Source organism: Clarias gariepinus, chromosome 19 (genome assembly GCF_024256425.1).
Source record: "Clarias gariepinus isolate MV-2021 ecotype Netherlands chromosome 19, CGAR_prim_01v2, whole genome shotgun sequence".
Lineage (NCBI taxonomy): Eukaryota > Metazoa > Chordata > Actinopteri > Siluriformes > Clariidae > Clarias > Clarias gariepinus.
In genome coordinates, this window is record NC_071118.1 from 12,445,702 (window position 1) to 12,468,641 (window position 22,940).

Below are 22,940 nucleotides of genomic sequence, written 5' to 3' on the forward strand. Positions count from 1 at the left end.
GCTTCTGAGTTGTTCCAAACCCTTTCTATGGCACTATTTGGTGTGCAGAACAAGTGATGTAAATCCTGTATAGCGGAATAGCTTTTCATTTTACATTATTTTGGCCTAAAACTAGGGTGGACCCTGGATGGTCTTCATAGGCTGGTCAAGGACTTCATCATTTCTTCACTACTGGACACACTGGACCCACTACAGTTTGCTTACCGTTCAAACCACTTTACAGACGATGCAATCTTCCATCTCCTCCACACATCACTCACTCACCTGGACACTCAGAAAGGGAATTATGTTAAAATGCTCTTTATCGACTACAGCTCTGCTTTTAATACCATAATTCCCTCCACACTCACCACCAAGCTGGAGCACCTGAGACTCAGCTCATCACTGTGTCAGTGGATCTCCAACTTCCTAACTGGCAGACCACAGGCAGTAAGGATGGGCAGACATGTCTCAGTCTCACTCACTCTCAACACTGGAGCCCCCCAGGGTTGTGTATTGAGCCCCCTGCTGTACTCATTGTACACCTATGACTGCGTGGCCACTACAAACTCCACCACCATCATTAAGTTTGCTGACGACACTGTCGTGGTGGGCCTGATCTCTGACAATGATGAGACAGCCTACCTGGAGGAGGTTGGAAATCTGCAGAACTGGTGCCAGAGGAACAATTTCCTCCTGAATGTCAGCAAGACAAAGGAGTTGATAGTGGACTTTAGCACAAAGCAGGAGAGGAACTACCAGACCCCCATCATCAACAGGAGCCCAGTGGACAACTTCCGATACCTGGGTGTTCACATCACACAGGACCTGACATGGACACTCATGGACATTACTCATCTGTGCACACACCCCTATGCACTGTAGACCCGACAATCATGGACATAGCACATTTGCACACACAATGCACATTTGCACACACTTGCACACATATTGCAAATTTGCACAAACAATGCTCAATTTCACACTTCAGGACAATTGCACACTTCATTCATTCCACATACTTTTTGCATTTAAATTCCTTTTTTGTCTGTACAGATAGGTTTATATTTCTTATATCTTGAAAAGTTGTATATTTTGTTCAACTTTCTTATAGTTAAGATATTTATTTATTTATTGCCTCTTTTCTATTTTTATATTTCTTGTTATTATTTCTTTTAATAATCTTTTATAATTTATTTTATTTTTTTAAGGTCACGGGCGGTTGTGTAAGCATTTCACTGCATATCGTACTGTGTATGACTGTGTATGTGACAAATACAATTTGAATTTGAATTTGATTTATGGTGCTTGAGGCATTTTGCAAATGCATGAGACAATACTGTTTTTGCAAGTACTGGTAAAAAACAGCTGACCTTCGTGCCTTAAAATATCCATTGACTGTTGTTGTCACTTAATTACGTACATATGTGATATTTTATAGTTTTGAAATCTTTAGTATTGTTCAAGAATGTAAAAAATTATTAACTAAACAAAAAGTAATGAATTAAAAGGTGGGTCCATACTATTAATGAGTATTGTACTTGTTAGAAGACACTGACTTGCTACAGTATGGTGTTTTCTCCATGTTGACAAGTATAAAACTCAGTTGGTTCATCACATTGAGTTTTTTTTTTTTCAGTTTTTCTGAGATCCAGCAATTTTTAGTTAAACATAAAAGACTTTCCACTACCACGAATGTTAATACCGCTGATACAGTATTCTAAAATGGAATGAGTGGAAACAAGAAAAAGAATCTTACAAGATTTACTGGGCTGTCCACCACCTCCATGATTTATTCTCGTTTCCTTTGGCTACATAGTACTGGTAAGAATTTGTGTTCACAGAGAAAGAGAGACTTATGGCTGAGAGTACGAGCACAATGAGCAGTGTGTTTGTATATATATATATATATATATATATATATAGTAGCGTTTTACCGCCAGAAAGGCCCAAACAAACCTTCCCCAACAGGGTGAACACAAAGAATGGGCATGACGGTTGTCAGCCGTCGCCCCGTCCACGCCACACTGCCCCCACCCGAGCTGTGACCGTCCCCGGTCACCATGACTCTCTCAGTCTTGGAGGCGTGAAGGCGGTCAGCGCTGGCGCTGTGAACGCCGGGGTCCTTTTGCGGAGGAGGAAGGAACGCAAAGATTGTCCTGAGGCAGTCCAGCCTCCGCAGAGTTCGATGTTTCGCTGGTGGCGGCTGGTATAAAGCAAGACAGTCTCGGTGGAGCACAACCACTCGCGCCTGCCCCGCCAACCGCACCCAGTAGACGACATTGGAGTCGATAGTGCACTCGATAGTGCACCGATAGTGCGCTTGAACCATCCCACTTCTGACACCAATGTAGCGTTTTACCACCGGAAAGGATGTTGGAGAGTTGAGTGAGTTTTATTTGCTGCCCAATGCAAATTGCTTGATAAGCCTTATCTGATCTCTTCTCCTTGACAAAAGCAAGGAGAGACCCAATTCTTTTTTTGCAGTAAAGAACATCCATAGCCCTTTGCTGGACAATATCAAAGACAACATCTGTCTCAAAGAATATTTGTTTATATGTGTACAACATGAGTTTCATTATGAAGCCTTTGGAAGCGTCTAACGTGTCATCAGCCATGCTCTCATCCGAGGTAATCTTGTCAAAAGTCTGCAGGAGGCCATCATAATTGTTCGCCACATTGCTCACTATCCATGATGTGAAATCTTGAAGACCCTGCTGACTCTTTTTATGGACTTTAAAAAAAAATGTGGTGAACCCAGAGAGAGATGCAAAAAATATTCTTGACTCAGGGAAGCATTTAGCACCCTGGGCCATTGAGAGATGAGGCAAAGACAGCAGCCCCATTGTAGGTTTGTGCCACAAGCAACTGTAGCCCTGCATGTTCTCGGTAAAACTTGACTGAGCATCTCGACACCCTGACACATCCAACAATCCAATGAAGCACTCTTGAATTTTACCTGCACTATCCACATATCTAACAATGACAGACAGTTGAGCATGGCAAGATATGTCAGTTGCTTCATCCACCTGCCATGCAAAAAAAAGATCAGTCGGAATTTCACCTTTTACATGATCAGAAACAGTGGCTGCGAGAGCAGAGATCAAGTCATTTTGGATTGAGTGGGACATCCCAGAAAACATAGCTGATGACTGAAATTGTTTGGCCAAGACAGAGTCATATTTAGTTAATGTTTTTGTAAATTCCCTGTAATTCCCCTTATTTGCTGATTCACTACTCTCTTCATGCCCCCTGAATGCCAGCTCCTGACGGCCAAGCAAGGAAGCCACATCAATTAGATGGTTTAGAAAGGCCCTGTTTTTTTTTTACTGTTTCATTATGTTTTGCCACCTGAATGCGAAGACCCTCATTGATTGCATGTTCAAACCTGACCCTGCCCAGACAACTTAACCTTGCACATGAACTCACATGTTTCTTGCACTTTTCATGCCTTTTGTATGCCCTGTTAAAACCCACATTTGACCAAACACATCCCATTCCCTGAGAAGGTTTCATCAGGGCATGAAAAGTGGTGAACTGGCTGACTAAAAGTGCTGTGACAAAGGTGAGCCAGTTCACCTTGTCATACCAGAAGAGCTGAAAAGACCTGTTATTCTTTCCTGATTTTTGCACCAGATCAATCTTGGGCATTGGTCTGCCCTGCTGTTTAATTCTGAGTCTCTCCTTGTAAAATGGTTTGCCAAAAGCAGGTTAACAATATTAGCACCATCTGCGTCTGCCATTATGCACAACTTGCTAGCTGGCTAGTTTCCCCTTCCACAAGCCACTTTAATTATTTGAACGAACTAACTTTACAATGTTACATTTCATTCATCATGCATTTATCAATTATTATTTTTTTATAGCGCTTTTAACAGGGTCATTGTCTCAAAGCAGCTTCACAAAAATTAAAGAATTTAATATTTTTCAATTAAAAAAATAAATAATAATAATAATAATAATAATAATTAAATCTTTCATTTTTTTATTTATTTTTCATTTTAAATAAATAAATTGAAACAATGCTGAAACAAGGAGCAAAGTCAAGAACGCTATAATATGTTTTTTCTTTTATTATTTAAAGAATGATTTGTACAAACAAAAATGGTTTATATCACCAGCAAACAATACAGAGTGCAGCAGTTCGTTGTACCACTTCACCTGCAAATCCGCATGGGACTGAACTCGAATCTCTGTAGTGCTGATGTATACTTAAGACATGCTGTCAATCAAAAAAGTGGTTCCGCTCTTTAAACAGCTCCTCCAATCATTATGCAGCAGCCCAGCGTCCTGGCCCACCCACTGCTCCATTCACTCCCAGAGAAGCTGAGCTTCCCTGGAAGTGACAATTTTGGTGCATTTATCCAATTACCGTCCAGCTTTTCTGCAGTGACAAAAGCTCCTCTGTGCTTGCCCATAGAGCTCCAGTGAAGCTGGGCTTCAGGAGAGTTTAATGCGCTGTGCTGCACGGAAATGTATGACAAGAAAATTGCGTCAAACAATCTACAATAAATACCTGATTCTGAACAAGCTAGTCATGAAGTTGAACACGTTCTAGCGCACTTTTATTAAAACCAGTATATAAATACAACAGTGCATATATGAGCATTTCTTTTCTGACATAGTAGAGGAAGCGGAGCTTCCCTTGTAGTCTTAGAGCCGCTGCCACTGATACACACATGTATGTGGATACTCACTGACGGTAACACCTTAACTTACCTGTATTAATAATATGATAATTGCAATATTACTTTTCAATAAAATATGTAATACAATATTACATATAATAATACAGTATTACATACATATATTAGAATGCTGTGCAATATTTACAAATGCTCTTGGGTCATATTTTTAGTACTTACTGTTTTAGGACTCTTTATATATTATTTTTTGTAGTTATTTATTACTTTTTCTTGAGATAACAACTGTGAGCAACTGTAACAAAGAATAAGCAATTTCCCTTTGGGATAAATGAAGTTCTTTGAATCTTGAATTTTGAATCAAAAGGGCAGGAGTGGAGAATGGATTGGAGGCGCAGGGGAGCATGGCTTGGCCTGAGACGTGGGCGTGACCTGGTGTACTGTGACAAGATTATTCTGAAGAATCAGACCATAATGACTTGCAGAATGCAGAATTATAAATTTATTCTAGTGAGGAGATATTTAATTGATGGCCTAAGGAGTGGCTGGTGTCTATTCATTGAGCTCATGTATCTATTCATTGGATAATGTATCGAAGTGGGATCATATACATGCTAAATAGCAGCAAATGCAACATCAATGTTATATGATTTACAGTTGCCAATAACAACGCTGTGTGAGGGTTTCACCTCTAGAGGGCACTGTTTGCCCGGAGTCTTGTGTTTTTTTAGTTTTTGTTTGTAGACTCAGTTTCCCAGTAGGCACCTCGGTTAGGTGATAAGAGTGCGCACCTGAACCGAGGTAGCTCATTAGATCTTCTATAAATAGCTGTTCATTCTGGGAAACTGGGTTGAGCATTGTTTACTGTCAGTATTATGTGGGCTCTTGTCTTGTCCTTGTGATGTTCGGAAAGCTTATAAAAGGAGGTGATACCAGCGTTCTCCCGTTCAGGAGCTTTATTATAGTACTAATAACAAAACAATCATTAACACGAACTCACTCTACACACATCCCACGGCACTCTCCCTTACCCATGCCCTGTCTGACACTCGTAACCGCTGTACTATCAGCGCATAGGATATTCAATATGTTACCGTATATATACTAAACAACTATCATTACATCTCCCTCTTTTGTCAAAATAATGTAACAACGTATGAATTTCACATTATACTTCAAACAAATAGAATAACCAAACAAACAGTTGTTTCACAGGATCTTCTTAATACAAACAACTTTCAATGTAACTTGTGTACCTAAATATACAGAAGACTACCTAGGGATTCCGGGTAGACTACCGGTCACCCACATTGACGCTGAGGATTATTCTGCCTATTTATTTAAAAACTTTGAAGTCTTTCAAGTATGTATGCTTTCAAACAACTCTTCCTCTGGATGTAACAACACTTTCACGTTGTTTAGGAAAATGCTGCTCTGTGCTCTGAATTAGGACACTCTGCGGCTGTTGTGTTTGCGTTAGTTCTTCACCTTCACTTGATTGTAGTTGACGTTAAGCTGTGTTAAAGAACCGTAAATGTTTTCTGTTCCTTCTTAGATCTCCCCTGCTTGTGGTAATTATGTAAGATCTTGGAGTAGTGTGTTTACAAACAACTGTGGCAGTCTTGTTTCAGCCTTTCTCATTGTCTGTCTTAACTAGAACAGAATGTCCAGATATAAGTTTAGGCAATGAACGGCAACCATGACGGCTGTCATACAGTAGTACTGCTTATATTTGGATTTAAAAGTTTATTCAGCTCCCTTCGGCAATATCTCTGGTGCACTTGAAATCTCAAAAGTCCATCTATGGAAGAAAAATCTCCCGAAGGGTGTTATGAATGTGGTGAGGTTAGCACTTTCTCTTTCTAGTGGAATTTGCCGAAACCCGCTCTCTGCATCCAATTGGGAGAAGATTGTTGCACCAGACATATGAGGTAGAATGTCATCAAGAGTTGGTAGAATGTATCGTTCACATTCAACTGCTTGATTTAGGTGGTTTAAGCCAACACATATCCTCACTTGTGCTGTTTTTTTTACTGTTTCATTATGTTTTGCCACCTGAATGCGAAGACCTTCATTGATTGCATGTTCAAACCTGACCCTGCCCAGACAACTTAACCTTGAACATGAACCCATATGTTCTTTGCACTTTTCATGCCTTTTGTATGCCCTGTCAAAACCCACGTTTGACCAAACACATCCCATTCCCTGAGAAGGTTTCATCAAGAGGCATGGCCAGCAGTACATTTTCTTTGTCACAGCACAAAGTGGCCTTTTATTGTGGGCAGTATAAGGTACACCTGTGCACTACTCATGATGTCAGATCAGCATCTTGATGTGGCACACCTGTGAGGTGGGATGGATTATCTCAGCAAAGCAGAAGTGCTCACTATCACACATTTAGACTGATTTATGAACAATGTTCAAGAGAAATGGTAATATTGTGTATCTGGAATGAATTTTAGATCTTTAAGTCCATCTCATGAAAAATCGGAGCAGAAACAAAGGTGTTTAATCGGAGCAGAAACAAAGGTGTTTAAACTAAATATTTTTGTTGAGTGTATAAACCCCATCTTTGTCAAGAACTAACCTGAGATGACCAGAAGACGTAGCTTTAGCGGTTAGCCCTTTGTAGCGTGAATGGTAAACCCAAACGCGGATGAAACACGAGTAGGCAGGATAATCACGCTTTTAGTCTAAGGACTCTCACAGATGGGGAGTAAGGGAAAGACACAATCTAACCCGCGTCCTATAAATACACACTCGATCAGGAATTGAAACCAAAAAGGTGAGTACTCACAGTTAGATGTAGGAATCCGACGTGGCATCGTCAAAACTCAATGACTGAGCGAGGTGCTATGGTTTGTTTACCTCTTTTATACTTCCTGGTTTGCGACCGCTTAACTTCCGGGTCCTAGTGCCGGTCGCGTTCCGAGTGTGCATGACAGTACCCCCCTGTCCAGGACCGGCTCCAGACGGTCCTGAGGTGGAGGATACCCTGTGACGGTAGTCCCGGATGAGCTCAGGATCGAGGATGAACCGTGCTGGGACCCAAGATCGCTCCTCGGGGCCGTAGCCCTCCCAATCGACCAGGTACTCGGTGCCCCTGCCCCGAGGTCGCGAATCGAGGATTCGTCGCACGGTGTAAGCGGGACCGCCGTCAATGATTCGGGGAGGAGGAGCAGGGGGGGGTGGGTGGAACCAGAGGTGAAGTGATGAAGGGTTATAGCTGTGATGTATGGAAGACTGGGTGGATCCAGAGCGCCGCAGGCAGCTGGAGCCGGTAGGTGACAGGGTTAATCCGTAACGTGATGCGGTATGGTCCGATGAACCTTGGTGATAGTTTTCTTGATTCGGTGTGCAGATGGAGGTTTTTAGTTGATAACCATACCTTGTCACCTACGTGGTACAACCGTCCCGGCGGGTGTCGGCGGCGATGCTGGGCGACGTAGCTGGTGTTGGCTCGCTGGATGGCGCGATTCGCTTGATTCCATATCCGCCGACACCTACGGACCAACTGTTGGGCCGATGGTACGTCAACCTCTGGTTCTTGATGGTCGAACATGGGAGGATGGAAACCATGGCACACCTCAAATGGGCTTAGGTTGGTGGCTAAGGAGACGTGTAGGTTGTGGGACAGTTCGGCCCATTTGAGGTAGCGGGCCCAGGAGCGCTGGCGATCAGACACGAAACATCTCAGGTAGCGCTCCAGTTGTTGGTTGGTCCGTTCCGTCTGACCATTAGTCTGGGGGTGGTAACCAGATGACAGACTACAGGTGGAATTGATCAGACGGCAGAAGGCCTTCCAGAACCGGGCTGTGAACTGGGGCCCTCTGTCCGAGACGATGTCCTTTGGGAACCCATGCAGTCGGACTACGTGTTCCAAAATCAATTCCGCGGTGTCTTTAGCTGATGGGAGTCCGGCTAGGGCCACCAGGTGCATGGCCTTGGAGAACCGATCAACGATGGTTAAAATGGTGTCCTTACCCTCTGAAACCGGCAGGCCCGTGATGAAATCCAGGGCGATGTGCGTCCAGGGCCGTCGAGGAACTGGGAGTGGTTGGAGTTCTCCTGGAGTTGGTTGGTTTGTGTCTTTTGCCCTGGCGCACACCGGGCACGCCTGAACGAACTCGAGGACGTCTCTCCTCTCCTACGTAGAGTCGTCCAGGCGGCACACCTGCCGGTTCGGTCTCCGCCGCCTGTGCCTGGCGGACCCTGGTCTCCAAATCCCAGTGGAGGGGTGCGAGGATTCGGGATGGGTGGATGACAGGCACGGGTTCCGCCCGGGGGAGATCGTCCTCATACTGGCGTGATAGGGCGTCGGCTTTGGTGTTCTTCGACCCCGGACGGTAAGAAAGATGGAAATTATATTGTTCGAAAAATAGTGCCCACCGTGCCTGTCGTGGATTGAGCTGCTTGAGGTTCTTGATGGTGATCAGGTTTTGGTAATCGGTCCAGACGATGAATGGCTCACTGGCGCCCTGGAGCCAGTGACGCCATTCCTCCAAAGCCCACTTTATGCCCAACAGCTCGCGGTCCCCTATCCCGTATCGCTGCTGAGTGGGGTCAAATTTTTTGGAGAAGAAACTGCAAGGGTGCAGTTTCTGGTCTGGACCTCGCTGGGAGAGAACCCCGCCGGCGCCCACATCCGACGCGTCCACCTCCACAACGAAGGGTTTATTGGCATCCGGATAAAGAAGAATCAGGGCGGTGGTGAAGCGATGACAGAGTTCCTTGAAGGCTGAGATGGCGGTAGGATTGAGCTGAAATGGGTGAGGTGAGGGCCTGGTCAATGTGGTCAATGGTGCTGCAACTGTACTGTAGCCCCGGATAAAGCGACGATAGAAGTTCGCAAACCCGAGAAACTGCTGAAGCTGTTTGAGTGTCCTGGGTAGGGGCCAGTGACGTACAGCTTCTAGCTTCTGCGGGTCCATGGCCACACCCTGGGGCGAGATGACAAAACCCAGGAACGTGGTGGAGTGCTGGTGAAAAGCACATTTTTCCAGCTTGCAGTACAGTTGGTGAGCAAGCAATCTCTTTAAAACAGCACGTACGTGTTGGATATGTTCTTCCAGGTGGCGGGAGTAGATGAGGATGTCGTCCAGGTAGACGAACACCCATCGGCCCAGCATGTCTCGGAGGACGTCATTTATGAATTGTTGGAAGGCCGAGGGTGTGTTGCAGAGTCCAAATGGTATGACCAGGCTCTCATAATGTCCGGTGGGTGTGATGAATGCCGTCTTCCACTCATCACCCTCTCTGATGCGCACCAAGTTGTAGGCGCTCCGGAGGTCCAACTTGGTGAATACGGTGGCACCAGAGAGGGCGTCCAGGGCTGAGTTGGTGAGTGGTAGTGGATGTCTGTTCTTAATGGTGATGTTGTTTAGCCCCCGATAGTCGACACATGGGCGAAGTTCGCCCCCTTTCTTCTTGACGAAGAAGAACCCCGCGGCGGCAGGCGAGGTGGAGGGCCGGGTGGTTCCCTGACGGAGGGCGTTGGTGACGTATTCCTCCATCGCCTGCGTCTCCGAGGTGGATAACGAATAGAGATGGCCGCGGGGAGGGACGGAGCCCGGCTGAAGGTTTATCGCCAGGTCGTAAGGGCGATGAGGCGGGAGATGGGTAGCTCGTTTCTTACAAAAAACTTCAGCCAAGTCTCGATAGGCGATAGGGATGGCGTTGATGTCGACGTCGGGGGCCTCGGACTCCCTGGAACACGTCCCAGTCCGTGCCTGTAGGCAGAGTTCGGTGCAGGTCGGCCCCCACTGGAGAATCCGGTTCCGGGTCCACGAAATGATCGGGTCATGCTGTAACAGCCAGGGATAGCCGAGGATGATGGGCGGTGATGAGATGGTTGTAAGGTGGAATTGGATCTGCTCCTGGTGTTGGTCTATGGCGAGCGTGATGGGTTGGGTCTGATGGGTAATAGGGCTGGATGATAAGGGCCGACCGTCGACCGAAGTGATTTTTACCGGCTGGGATAACGCCTCAGTCCTCACCCCCAAATCTTTGGCATAATTAGAGTCAATGAAGTTACCCGCGGCACCGGAGTCGATGAACGCGGCGCTTCGAACTCGTTTGTGGCCAATTTGGAGGTTTACCTGAACCGTGAAACGTGAGATGGTGGCGTCGATTGTGGAGGAGAGGTGGAGGGGGCCCGGTGAGTCTCTCCTTCCACTCACCGGGCCTGCGCGTTTCCCGGGTGAATCGGACAAATAGCTCGGTGGTGCGCCGCCGACCCACAGTAGGCACACAGCCCCTCTCGATACCGTCGTTCGCGTTCCGCCACGGTCAGGGAGGCGCGTCCTAATTGCATGGGTTCCCCGGCTCCGGTGTCAACCACGGCAGGAGGTGGAGATCCGACAGGTCCAGTAGTGGAGGTGGTGAGAGCAGTAGGTGGTCGTGGCGTGGTGTAGGAGAAGGTGGGTGCAGGCGGCAGGGTCCTAGGGGCTGGCTTCGGGCGAGAGAGGATGCGTTGATCGATACGGAGGGAGAGCTGGATCATCCCCTCCAGGGTAGCAGGAAGCTCTCGCCCGGCGAGCTCGTCTTTGATACGTGGAGCCAGTCCCTCGTAGAAGGATGTCCGGAGCGCGGCATCTCCCCAGTCGGTCTGCACAGCGAGGGTCCGGAACTCAGCCGCGTACCGGCTCACGGACGATCCTCCCTGCCGCAGATGGTAGAGCTTGGTGTCGGTCTCCACCTTGCCCGCTGGGTGTTCGAATGTGAGTCTGAGTTGGCGGGTGAAGTCATTATATGAGTGCGCGGTGTCAGAATCCGCCCGGAGAACTGCCGTGGCCCACTCAGCTGCCTGCCGGGATAGCAACGAGACCAGAAGCGCGATGCGTAGCCGATCGGTGGAGTACCTGGTGGCATTGAACTCAAACACCAGATCAAGCGCTATTAGAAACACATTACACTTCCAGTCCGTGCCGTCCCATTTATCCGGGAGTGCCAAAAATACATCAGAAGGAGGGGGGGGGGTTGGTGCGGCGCCGCGGCCGCCGTGACGGGAGACCGGCTAGCCGCGCTATCCACAGCCGCCCGGAGATCCGCGTTCTCCCGCCGGAGCTCCGCGACGTCTTGGAGGTCCCGGCGCAGATTAGCGATCTCCCCGGTTAGCGTGTTGATGAGCTTGGCGTGCTGATCAACCACATCGCAGAGGTGCGCGTAATCCGCTGGGTTCACCGCGGAAGGCTCAGTCATTCTGTCAAGAACTAACCTGAGATGACCAGAAGACGTAGCTTTAGCGGTTAGCCCTTTGTAGCGTGAATGGTAAACCCAAACGCGGATGAAACACGAGTAGGCAGGATAATCACACTTTTAGTCTAAGGACTCTCACAGATGGGGAGTAAGGGAAAGACACAATCTAACCCAGCGTCCTATAAATACACACTCGATCAGGAATTGAAACCAAAAAGGTGAGTACTCACAGTTAGATGTAGGAATCCGACGTGGCATCGGCAAAACTCAATGACTGAGCGAGGTGCTATGGTTTGTTTACCTCTTTTATACTTCCTGGTTTGCGACCGCTTAACTTCCGGGTCCTAGTGCCGGTCGCGTTCCGAGTGTGCATGACAATCTTTTGCTGTTAATAAACAGAGACCTTTCTGACAGACAACGTGTGTGTGTGTTTGACTGAGTCTCTCCTGGCACCAGAGAAGCTTACCGAAGCACAGCAAACAGACCGAGCAACTCGCCTCTCCTACTACGTAACTTTAGAAAAACTTTACAGTTTCCTTATTATTCCATGTTTTGTGTTATATTATGTGTTATAAGCAAACAAGTATATGCACAGGCCATGAGGTCATCTCTGAAAATTTCTAAGATAAAGGAGTTGACAAGTGAAATTTGGTGGTGTTTGTAAGGGTTAATCCCTAGAGTGACATTCAAACGTGACAGAATGCTACACCTTACCAGTGGCATAGCTAAGGTCTTTCCCCTAGATGTTTTTTGGGGGGAGGCAGTGACTATGGAGCCGGAGCGAGCGGACTTTCAGAGCGACTTCGAGGAGCACAGTAGAGGCCGAGAGCGAAGTGAGCGGGGGGGCCTAAATAAGGGTTAAAGGATAACCCATAGAGGGCGACAAATGTCCAGACTTGTTTTGTGTTTTGGTTATGTTTTAGTAAAGTAACTACATTTGTACTTACATGTCCCAGGATGCACCTCGGTCAGGTGATGGGAACTCTCACCTGAGCTGAGGCGAGTAATTAGTTATATTTAGTACAAATAGTCAGTTTAAGTTGAGCCCTGCGTGTAGCATTAGTTATGGTTTTTGTTGTGGTTGTCATTGTGTTTTTGCATATTTCTAGTAAGTCTTCAGTAGTGCTCAAAGCCAAGTGTTGTGTTTCAGTTTTGCTTTACTTGATTATTAAAAAGAACCTCTAAATTTGCCTGCTCTGCCTCCTGCATTTATGCCATGCAAACACAAGACCCGTAAACGTGACAATCTTACTATAACCGATGTTAGCATATAATATTAAATCATATATAGTATTTGTTCTGGATAAAATAGGAACTTAATCAGTCACACTTGTATCAGTCACACTTGTAATCACTAAACTATACACAAATCATTTTTTTAGACTTATGCCGCATTCCTTTTGGATGTATTCATAAAAATGTATAAACGCATTTATTCACGTGCATCAAGCACATCATTAATGTTTTGTAAAAGCCTGAAAAGGTTTAACTGTGTTTCTTCCACAATAGAGGAAGTTCTGTTTTAACAATCGCCTGAAGGTTTCGTCCCTTAGTCCATAGATTAGTGAGCTGAGGCAGCGTGGCGTGACCAGCACTATGTAAAAGTTGAGAAACCGCAGCTCTGTGTATAGAGGAAGTGGCAGTCTTGCAAGCAGGTACTCTATTATTTACATTTGTTGGGATAACTTTCTATCATCCTTCCTTATTTTTATTTCTTTCTACATTGTAAACCAATGCTGAAGGCATCCTAAATAATGTTATTGTTGTGATGACATGAGATGTTTCTGCTACTCTTGATCTGTAAAGGCTTCATAACGACTCTTATCCGAGGTGCTGTTAATTGGTGATTTTTGAGGCTCCAAATGAACTTCTCCTTTTCAGCAGAGATAAGTTTTGGGCTTGCCGTCCTGGGATGGTCTTCATGATAGGCAGTTTTATCATGGTGCAAGATGGGTTTTGCAAATGCACTTGACAATACTGGTTGGGCAAGAACTATTCCAGAAAGGCTATCACAGTCCGCCAACTTCTCAAGTCTCCCTGCCTTGGGCAGTTTTATAATAACAACTGACTGTTGTTGTTGTTGTTACATAATTGCCTAATTCCATATGTGTTATTTCCAGTGTTGTATGTAACACCTTACTCTTGTTTGCACATTTGCACGTGCACTTTATGTTGTCTGTTAAAATAGTTATACTTAGCTAGTTAGTTTTTGTTAATTAATGTTGTAATTTATGTTAGATCTCTCTGTCCTGTCTCTGCTAGCCAGTTAACTAGGCGTCTTGGTTAGCCAGTTTAGGCTCTCTGTTAATTTATGTTGTAAATTTATGTTGCATGTAGCACCTTGGTCCTGGAGGAACGTTGTTTCGTTTCACTGTGTATATGGTTGTAATGACAATAAAGCCTACTTGAACTTGAACTTGAACTTACAAAGTAACTTAAATAACTTTTTTGATGTAATCTAACGTGTTAGGTCTGCCATTTAATTACTCAGACATTTAGTTATTTTTTTCAAATATGTAATCCGTTATTCAGACAATTTATGTAACCCGTGAGCCAGACAGCAGTCATTCCCAATCCGTTATTGTGTGTGTGTGTGTGTGTGTGTGTGTGTGTCCTCAATAATATGCCGTCTCTGTTATTCCTGCTGTTATACCCCTATCTTACCTAGGGTTACTGTAGGGTTAGGGTTAGGGTCTGACTATGCAAGGACCAACGCGTGGGAAGATGGAAACCTAATCACAGCGCCATCATGATGAACCGTACTTACGGCCACCACGTGAAACCCCGTAGGTGAGATAGGGGTATTAGTAGTTAACAGATTATGGGCCAAACTTTACTGAGTGATGATGGTAGAATAATTATAAAGGTCTTGACTAAAACAACATGCATGAGGAATCACAAAGAAGTTTTAATTTTCTGCAATGGAAAAAGACCTCTTACTAGTTACTTTTATAAGAAAGTAATGCTGTAATGATTACATTTGAATAGTAATTTTGTAATGTAATTAGTTACTTTAAAAAGTAATGTGTCCCAACACTGTTCTTCAACAATACTGGGTATTATTATGAAATAACACTGGTTATTTCATAATAATACCCAGTATTGTTGTAGAATGTTAAAAAAATCACTTAACAAAAACAAAGAAATTTGCAAGTAAGCCCTCTACGGCTCAAACCTTTGAGCAGTATTGTGTATAAACGTATATAAAATGAATTCTGAATAAAAATAACAGGAATATAATCAGAATTCATAACACACTCCATAACACTTGTGATCATGTTAAACTACTGTATATACAAATTTTCTTTTAGACTTATTCCACATTCTTTATGGATGTACAGAAATACATGCACACATTTATTCAAATGCACCATAAACATTGATCACATCATTCTTGCCTCATTAGTGTTTTGTAAAAGCCTTAGTGGTGCAACTTTTTTTTCCCTACAGTAGAGGAAGTTCTGTTTGAACAGTGGCCTGAAGGTTTCATCCCTTAGTCCATAGATCAGCGAGCTGAGGCAGCGTGGTATGATCAGCACCATGAAGAAAGTGAGAAAGCGCAGCTCTGTGTATAGAGGAAGTGGAAGGCTTCCTAGCAGGTACACTATGTACTCAAAGAGAAACGACATTATTGAAAGACAAAGCTGTAACACATGCAGTACTACAGTACGCAATGCCTTATGGGCAGAGGTGTCAGAAGAGGCAGCACGTGCTTGTCGCAGAATGGCCACATATGTAAAGAGCAACACAATGGCTACAGTGACAAAAAGCACAACTTTGAACACCACACTCCTGCTTTGCTGCCATGGTGCCACCATGAGCTGCATGATTGAACACGCTGAAGGAGACAGGAAGAAGGATGGCTCTGTGAGGAGGAAGAGAGCACATACATCAGTTAGCACATCAGTGATGCCCAGAACCCACACCAGAGCCACTGCTGCATTCACACGTGCCGGTGTAGCCAATTCACTGTGTCTCAAAGGAAAGCAGATGGCTATGTACCTCTCCACAGACATCACAGTCAGATTGAGAGGCCCATTGACAAACGTTGATGTAGACAGCAGCACGATGAAGGCACAAACAGCACGCACCACCATAAGGAGAAAGGAATTGAGTATGTAAAGCACCAAGGCAACCACCAGGTGAATCGTGTCATTCAGGAGCATGTGGGTAAAGAGGATATAGCGAGGTGACTCATAGAAGATGGCCTTGGTGCGTAGCGTGAACAACATCAGAATATTAACATAAATGAAGACAACGAGTGTGGTCAGCACCAGGAACATTTTAAATATCCTCTCACCTGAAAAAACCACTCTTGTGGCTTGCATATCAACAAAGGTCAAAGGGCTGGACATGTTTTCCATTTGTGGTTCTGCAGCAAAAAAGTAAAAATTAATTACAGCATGTTTTTCAAGTGTAAAATCAAACATAACCGTCCCATTAACCACAGCAGATAGACAGATAGATTTTATGAGTACATGAATAATATAAATAAAATTTTTAAACATTTCTTAATACTCAGTGTGTAGAATGTACAATTAAATAATATATATTAGCTATATGTAACACAGTATAAACAAATAAGTTTCCCATACGTATTATAATGTCATTGCTGCTATTGTATAAATCACCTACAGCGTAGTGGGTTTTACACTTGAAGTACACACACCCCAGCTCTGTCTCTGAGTGACAAAATGCCACTGTTTAAATATACCACAGCTTTCTTACATCAGTGAGCCTTGGGAGTTTTATTTCCCCGAAAACGTTCGTTTCAATAAACATTGTCCCATAACTTATTAAAGTAAAAGAGATCATAAATTAACTTTTCTGAAGACATGACCATGTGCAGGTAAGCATAATTATGTTATAAATGTTGTAACTCATCTTAAATTTTGTGTCAAATGTATTTATATATAGATATACAGTGCCATGAATAGACGTTTTTAGACTGATACATGTCAGTTACTTTGTTTCTTATTTGTTTTTGAATTTCTTTCAATTATGTTGTTTTTTCAGGTCTTTTAGCATACTTCACTTTGTCAGACAGGTTCTATTTAAGTGATTTTGTGATTCAGCAGGTCTGGCAGTAATAATGCCTGGGTGTGGCAAGTGGAATTTAACTCAGCCTTCCAAAAAACAACTGGTTAATCACAGTTCATTCATGATTTAGCAATACTTTTATGTATAATAATAGCATATTTTCCAGTGCAGATCCAGGGCAGGGCTATAGGGATTTTTATATGGGATTGTAAGAACATGTATGTGTTGATGTATGAATTAGCAGTGCACAGGTGATCATGGAGGATTGTTGGATGAGACCATGGCTTGGCGTGTTGTGACAGTATACTCACACACACACCAAACAAACGCTGCCAGGCATTCTGGAACGCACCTCGGGGTAAAGTTTGTGGAAGTCAAAGATGAGAGACCAATTTTGGATGAATCTGTCTGGTACCCAACATCTCTCCTCAGGGCTATAGCCCTCCCAGTCCACCAAGTACTGTAGAGCGCCCAAGACTTGAGAAGTTGGAGGACTGTGAAGGCCTCATCCCATTTATGAGTCAAGGTGGCAGGGGATGGAAGGGCACATAAGCCAAAGGACATGCAACCAAGATTTGGATGTGGGAGACATGGAATGTGGGATTAACTCAGCAAGGGCAGGGCCAGTCTGACAGAAAATGGACCGATAAAACTTGGTGTGAGCTTCTTGAGTGTAGTTCTGAGTGGAAAGTCACATGCAGATATTCTGACCCTTTGGCCAATGGCGTACAGTGGAACCTCGGATTATGAGCATAATTTGTTCTGGAAGTGGGCTCGTATTCCAAAACGCTCATAAACCAAATTAAATTTTTCCCATAAGAATGGAAATGGAAACTTAAATTATTCGTTCTACAGCCCAAAAAAATAAATACATAAAAATAAGTAATACAAAATATTAAGTAAAAATAAAACAAATTAACCTGCACGTTACCTTTCAAAAAAGTTCTTGAACTTCAAAAAAATAAATCCTGGCAGATAAGCGCTTCCCTTTGTGCATGCAGGCGCTGTGTATGTGTGTGTGTGTGTGTGTGTGTGTGTGAGGCTAGAGTAGTGGAGACTCTTGCTTTTCGCCCCTCCTGTCTCTCTTTCCTTATCTTACACATAAAAAATTTCTTCTCTCGTTTTAACACACACACACATTAACTGAAAGACTGTTGTTCTGTCATAAATTATTAAAGCTTCTCTGCTTTATTTTAATGTTGCTCGCGACAGCGTAACAGCCCGTTAATCCATGCTCATGTAATGATGAGAAGGACAAACTGGTCGATGCCTCCGTTTTTTTATTTTCTGCATTGTCAGGTTATAGTACAAACTTTCAGGTGGATCCTGCACTTAAATCCAAAAACTACTGAAGAACAAAACTCAGGCTCAATATCCTAACTTAAATCTCACATTCGCGTTCACACACACCGGACTGCATTACCCACAATGCATCTCCCGCACTGGACTACACTTCCGTAAACAGAGGTCATAAATCAACGTCTCCCTCCCGCTACACTGTTAACATAAACATCGCTAATGACACTCGCGTGAGCGCAAACCAACAGAATCACTGCTGTAAAGTAAAACAAACAAACAAATGACCCAGCACCTTACCTCTGAAAAGATTTGTGTTTGTGAATGAGGGTTTTACACCACAGCCGGCACAGTGTCTAATTACGCTAGCCCGCGCGCCCACACACACACACACCGCCATGAGGAAGAAAATAGATTTTTAACCTCTGTATTGAGAATTTCTTTAGCCTTACTCGCGCGCACACACGTGTGTTATAAGAAACAGTACACGCGATGTACACACGCGCTTCCGGACACATAATAAAATATGTTTCACACACACGTATATAGTAAACAGTACACGCATGCACAGATGTTGATTATACCAGTAAGAGACGAGCACTAAGACCCAGCAGGGGAGATGAATACCCGCAGCACAAGAGAGAGAAAAACCGTTGGCTCAGTTGTGATGACGTGACGCTCGGTGTCAAAACAAGAAGCGCATGCGTTATACATGATACTCGGAGCTCGTAAACCACGACAACGCTCGTTTTTCAAGTCAAAATTTATTAAAAATCTTTGCTCATCTTCCAAAACACTCGTAAACCGCGTTACTCGTAATCCGAGGTTCCACTGTACTGGGGAGAAGCTGAACAGTTGTCGTTGGCCTTACATTGGAAGGTGCTGACCGAGTGTTGGCAACAGGCTTGCAGCCAATTGCATGTCCTTCTGGAGAAGTGGCCCTCCTGGGTGGGAAACAGTGGTGGTTGGTAGCCAAGACAACACTGGAAGGGAGATATTCGATTGAAGGATATGGGGAGCAAGTTATGGGCATACTCAATCCTGGGAAGAAATTGACTCCAAGAAGCCGCATTGCGAGAGGCCATGCATCTCAGTGTCTTCTTGAGTTCTTGATTTATTCTGTAGATGCAAAGTCCGGAATTAACTTAAAGCGGCAAAAAATTGATTCTTACTCGTCACAGAAGCCAGTTGAAAATTTGTCAAACAAATGCAAGTTTAATCACACAAAATGTCAAACACCACTTGGTTCCTGTATCCTATAACATCACACACTAAAAACTCTAAACGCGCATATCCTCAAACATTTAAACAAAGGTTTTTTTCCCAAAAAAATAAGACGGTAAGAAAATTTTTCCCTGCCCACACCACCTCGCTCTCACATGACAAGTGCGTAGCAGATAAATCACGGAACAGAAATTGTATGCCAAAAATTCCTGGGTTACTTTGCTGTAACCCTGTTCCGTGAAAAAGCGGGAATGAGATGCTGCGTGAAAATGCTATGGGAAAGTCTCTTTGTTCCCCGGTTGTGAAGCATGTGTGTGTCAAACACGCCAAAACTTTGGCTTATATAACTTCGGTCAGGTGACGTCATCTGATAAGGTGCACTTGCAGGTTATAAATAGGATTGAACCGGAAACATCCTCAGGTCAATTTTTGTCTGAAAGGACATACAGTCATGCCTGCAGTGTGGCATTGGACCGCAGCATCTCATTCCTGCTTTTTCAGGAAACAGGGTTACAGCAAAGTAACCCAAAACAGTCCCTTTCAAAAGCACAGTGCGCACAGTCCCTCAAAGGGGTCTCAGACATAATTCTGGGATGCTGATTCAAGGACCCGTTAACCTGGCATTGCATGGACATCTAACTATAAAATCTGACAAATGTGTGCGGAGAGGACCAGCCTGCCGCATCACACACTTGCTGCAAGGGGACACCTCTTGCCAGAGCAATTGATAAGGCAAGCCCCATGGTCGAATGGGCCCTAATTACTAGAGGCAAAGTCTGCCACATGCCTTATAGGCTAGGGCAATAGCATCTCTCACCCAATGTGACAGCATTTGTCTAGTGGCTGCCCTCCTTCGGCTGTGGCTCCATTAAAATATAAAAACCTGCTCTGATTTACGTCACTGGCTAGTACGGCAATCTAAGACCGCACTCAAGTCCGTGAGGGAAGCGTCTGTCGTTAGCAACTTGTAACGACAACACAGACCTAGAGTGGGACCCAGAGACAAAGACTGGGGTCTGAACTACATAGAAAGGGTACGAAGCTCTTGGCGCGTAACCCTTATTGCCTCTGGGGATTGGCACTTGGATGAATCTCCTGGCTCTTAGCTACAACTGAAAGCACTCTCTGAAAGTAGTGAAAAGTTTCTGGCCTAGCTTGATCTCCTTTAGGGTATTGGGAAAGGATTTAACACGCGCAGGACACAGCTGTGCCCGCATCGCGGTCGAATCCCATATGACACCCAAATGTCGTACTTTGAGCAGGAAAGAGAACGCTTTTCGTGGCATTGAGTCTCAATCCTTAAAAATCAAGGTGAGCTAGGACGACATCTTGATGCCGAAGCGCTAGCTCCTGAGACTGGGCCAAAAAACAGCCAGTCGTCTATGTAATTCAAGACACGGATGCCCTGGAGTTGTTAAGGAGCCAGGGCTACAGCCATACATTTTGTAAATGTGTGGGTGACAGAACTAGGCCGAATGGAGGACCCGATACTGGTAAGCTTTGCCCCCGAAAGCAAACCTCAGGAACTTCCTGTGTTGTCTGTAATTCCGGAATTAACAGAGGTGCTCGTTCCGGTTTCACAGAAGTGGGGACCATGCAAATTGAATCCTGTACTCTACGGTGCTTTGTAACCAGGGAGACATGCCAGGCAGTAGCTTTCAGGCTGCCAGTTTCTCTGAAAGAGGCTTTGTCGCTTCGGCTAGGCGGGGGTGGGTGGCTATTAGTTGTTCGGTATCCTGAAACATGGCAGGGGGCAACCGAACACCTAACTCTTTGTCGGAGACCCCTGTTTCCCGAAACACCAATGATGGTGGAGATTGAACACTGGTCTCTTGCGGGTGCCGGGAAGGAGATTTGCTCATTTGCTCTTGCTCCTGCGGCCAATTGAGGTGTAAGTGTTCGACCGCACGTGTTATCACCTCCAATAACTCCTGATATGCTTGCTCATTGCTAGAGGAGTGCTCTGAAGTGATAGTTTTCATCTCCGCGGAAGCGAGAGAGGAAGTTTCTTTCGCCCCTTTACCAGAAGCGTCGGAGCGCGCTTAAGAAGTGGGCGGTAACGACTCATGATCCGGCGAGAGAGCGGGAGAAAGGGAGGATTCCGTCTGATGCGCTTCCGCCAGATCAGCACGCAAACACCAGGCATGCGCCGAGCGCGAAGGACTTTAATAGGGAGGAGATCGCAATGCCTGAGGACAGCGTGCTCTTCCCTCAAACACTCAAAACAGAAAGTGTGGAGATTGCCATCCGCGAGATATCTTTCACACGGATGCACATATCTCTTTAATTCTGCCATGTTTTTGATGAGTAACAACTTTCTATTTTTGCTTTCTTTGCTTTGAAAAGTTCTTGCAAACACGCACACACACAATGCGGATCTTAAAGGGAACAGAAATAATACAGAATATATACAGCTCTGCATTTAATACCATAATTCCCTCCACACTCAACACCAAGCTGGAGCACCTGGGACTCAGCTCATCAATGTGTCAGTGGATCTCCAATTTTCTGACTGGCAGACCACAAGCAGTAAGGATGGGCGGACAAGTTTTAGCCTCACTCACTCTCAGCACTGGAGCCCCCCCAGGGTTGTGTTCTGAGCCCCCTGCTGTACTCTTTGTACACCCACGACTGCATGGCCACTACCAACTCCATCGCCATCATCAAGTTGCTGACGACACTGTCGTGGTCGGCCTGATCACAAACAACGATCTACCTGGAGGAGATTGGAAATCTGGAGAACTGGTGCCAGAGGAACAATCTCCTTCTGGACGTCAGCAAGACAAAGGAGCTGATAGTGGACTTTAGTACAAAGCAGGAGAGGAACTACCAGACCCCCATCATCAACAGGAGCCCAGTGGAGAGAGTGGACAGCTTCCGATACCTCGGTGTTCACATCATACAGGACCGGTCATGGTCCTGTAACATCAACACTGTTGTGAAAAAGGCCCGGCAGCATCTCTACCATCTCAGACGCTTGAGAGACTTCAGACTGCCCTCTAAGGTGCTCAGGAATATCTACTCCTGTACCATAGAGAGCATCCTGACGGGAAACATCACGACCTGGTTTGGAAACAGCACCATGCAGGACAGACGAGCTCTACAGAGGGTGGTGCGATCAGCTGAGCGCATCATCCACACCAAGCTCCTTGACCTGCACTCGATCTCCAGCAAGCGGTGCTGGACCAAGGTCAGGAAGATCGTGAAGGACCTCAGCCATCCCAACAATGGACTGTTCTCTTTGTTGCGGTCTGGGAAGCGATTCCGCTCCCTGAAGGCCAACACAGAGAGACTGAGGAGGAGCTTCTTCCTGCAGACGATAAGGTCTCTCAATCACACCACCACACAGGAGTAATATATTTTTAAACATTGACTGGACAATCATGGACACATTCATGCAATACATATTTATATATCTGACCATTGCACATGACACTTTCTCAAGTCACTTTTCATGCATATTTGCACAGCCATTGCCACTTTAAAATTTTTATATTTTTATATATCCCGCCCCCCCCCCCCAAATTATTAACAGACTAAAATTGGCTCTTACACATTTGT

General features: G+C 44.9%; 1 protein-coding gene across 1 annotated transcript; it reads right to left on the reverse strand.

The window, feature by feature from the left end:
• Positions 1-13,276: 13,276 nt before the first annotated feature.
• On the reverse strand, positions 13,277-16,183 carry LOC128507200 (odorant receptor 131-2-like). The gene is made up of 2 exons (XM_053477908.1): positions 15,291-16,183; positions 13,277-13,352 (listed from the first exon to the last, which is right to left on the reverse strand). The coding sequence occupies exons 1-2, from the start codon at positions 16,181-16,183 to the stop codon at positions 13,277-13,279; spliced, it is 969 nt and encodes a 322-aa protein (XP_053333883.1).
• Between the last annotated feature and the right edge of the window lie 6,757 nt (positions 16,184-22,940).

Bases quoted from the DNA above. Each gene is read 5' to 3' on its own strand.
- LOC128507200 (XM_053477908.1), bottom strand. From the start codon at position 16,183: ATGGAAAACATGTCCAGCCCTTTGACCTTTGTTGATATGCAAGCCACA. The intron at 13,353-15,290 runs GTTCAAACAGAA...CGAAACCTTCAG, and splicing joins GATGAAACCTTCAGGCCACT to GCGATTGTTAAAACAGAACT.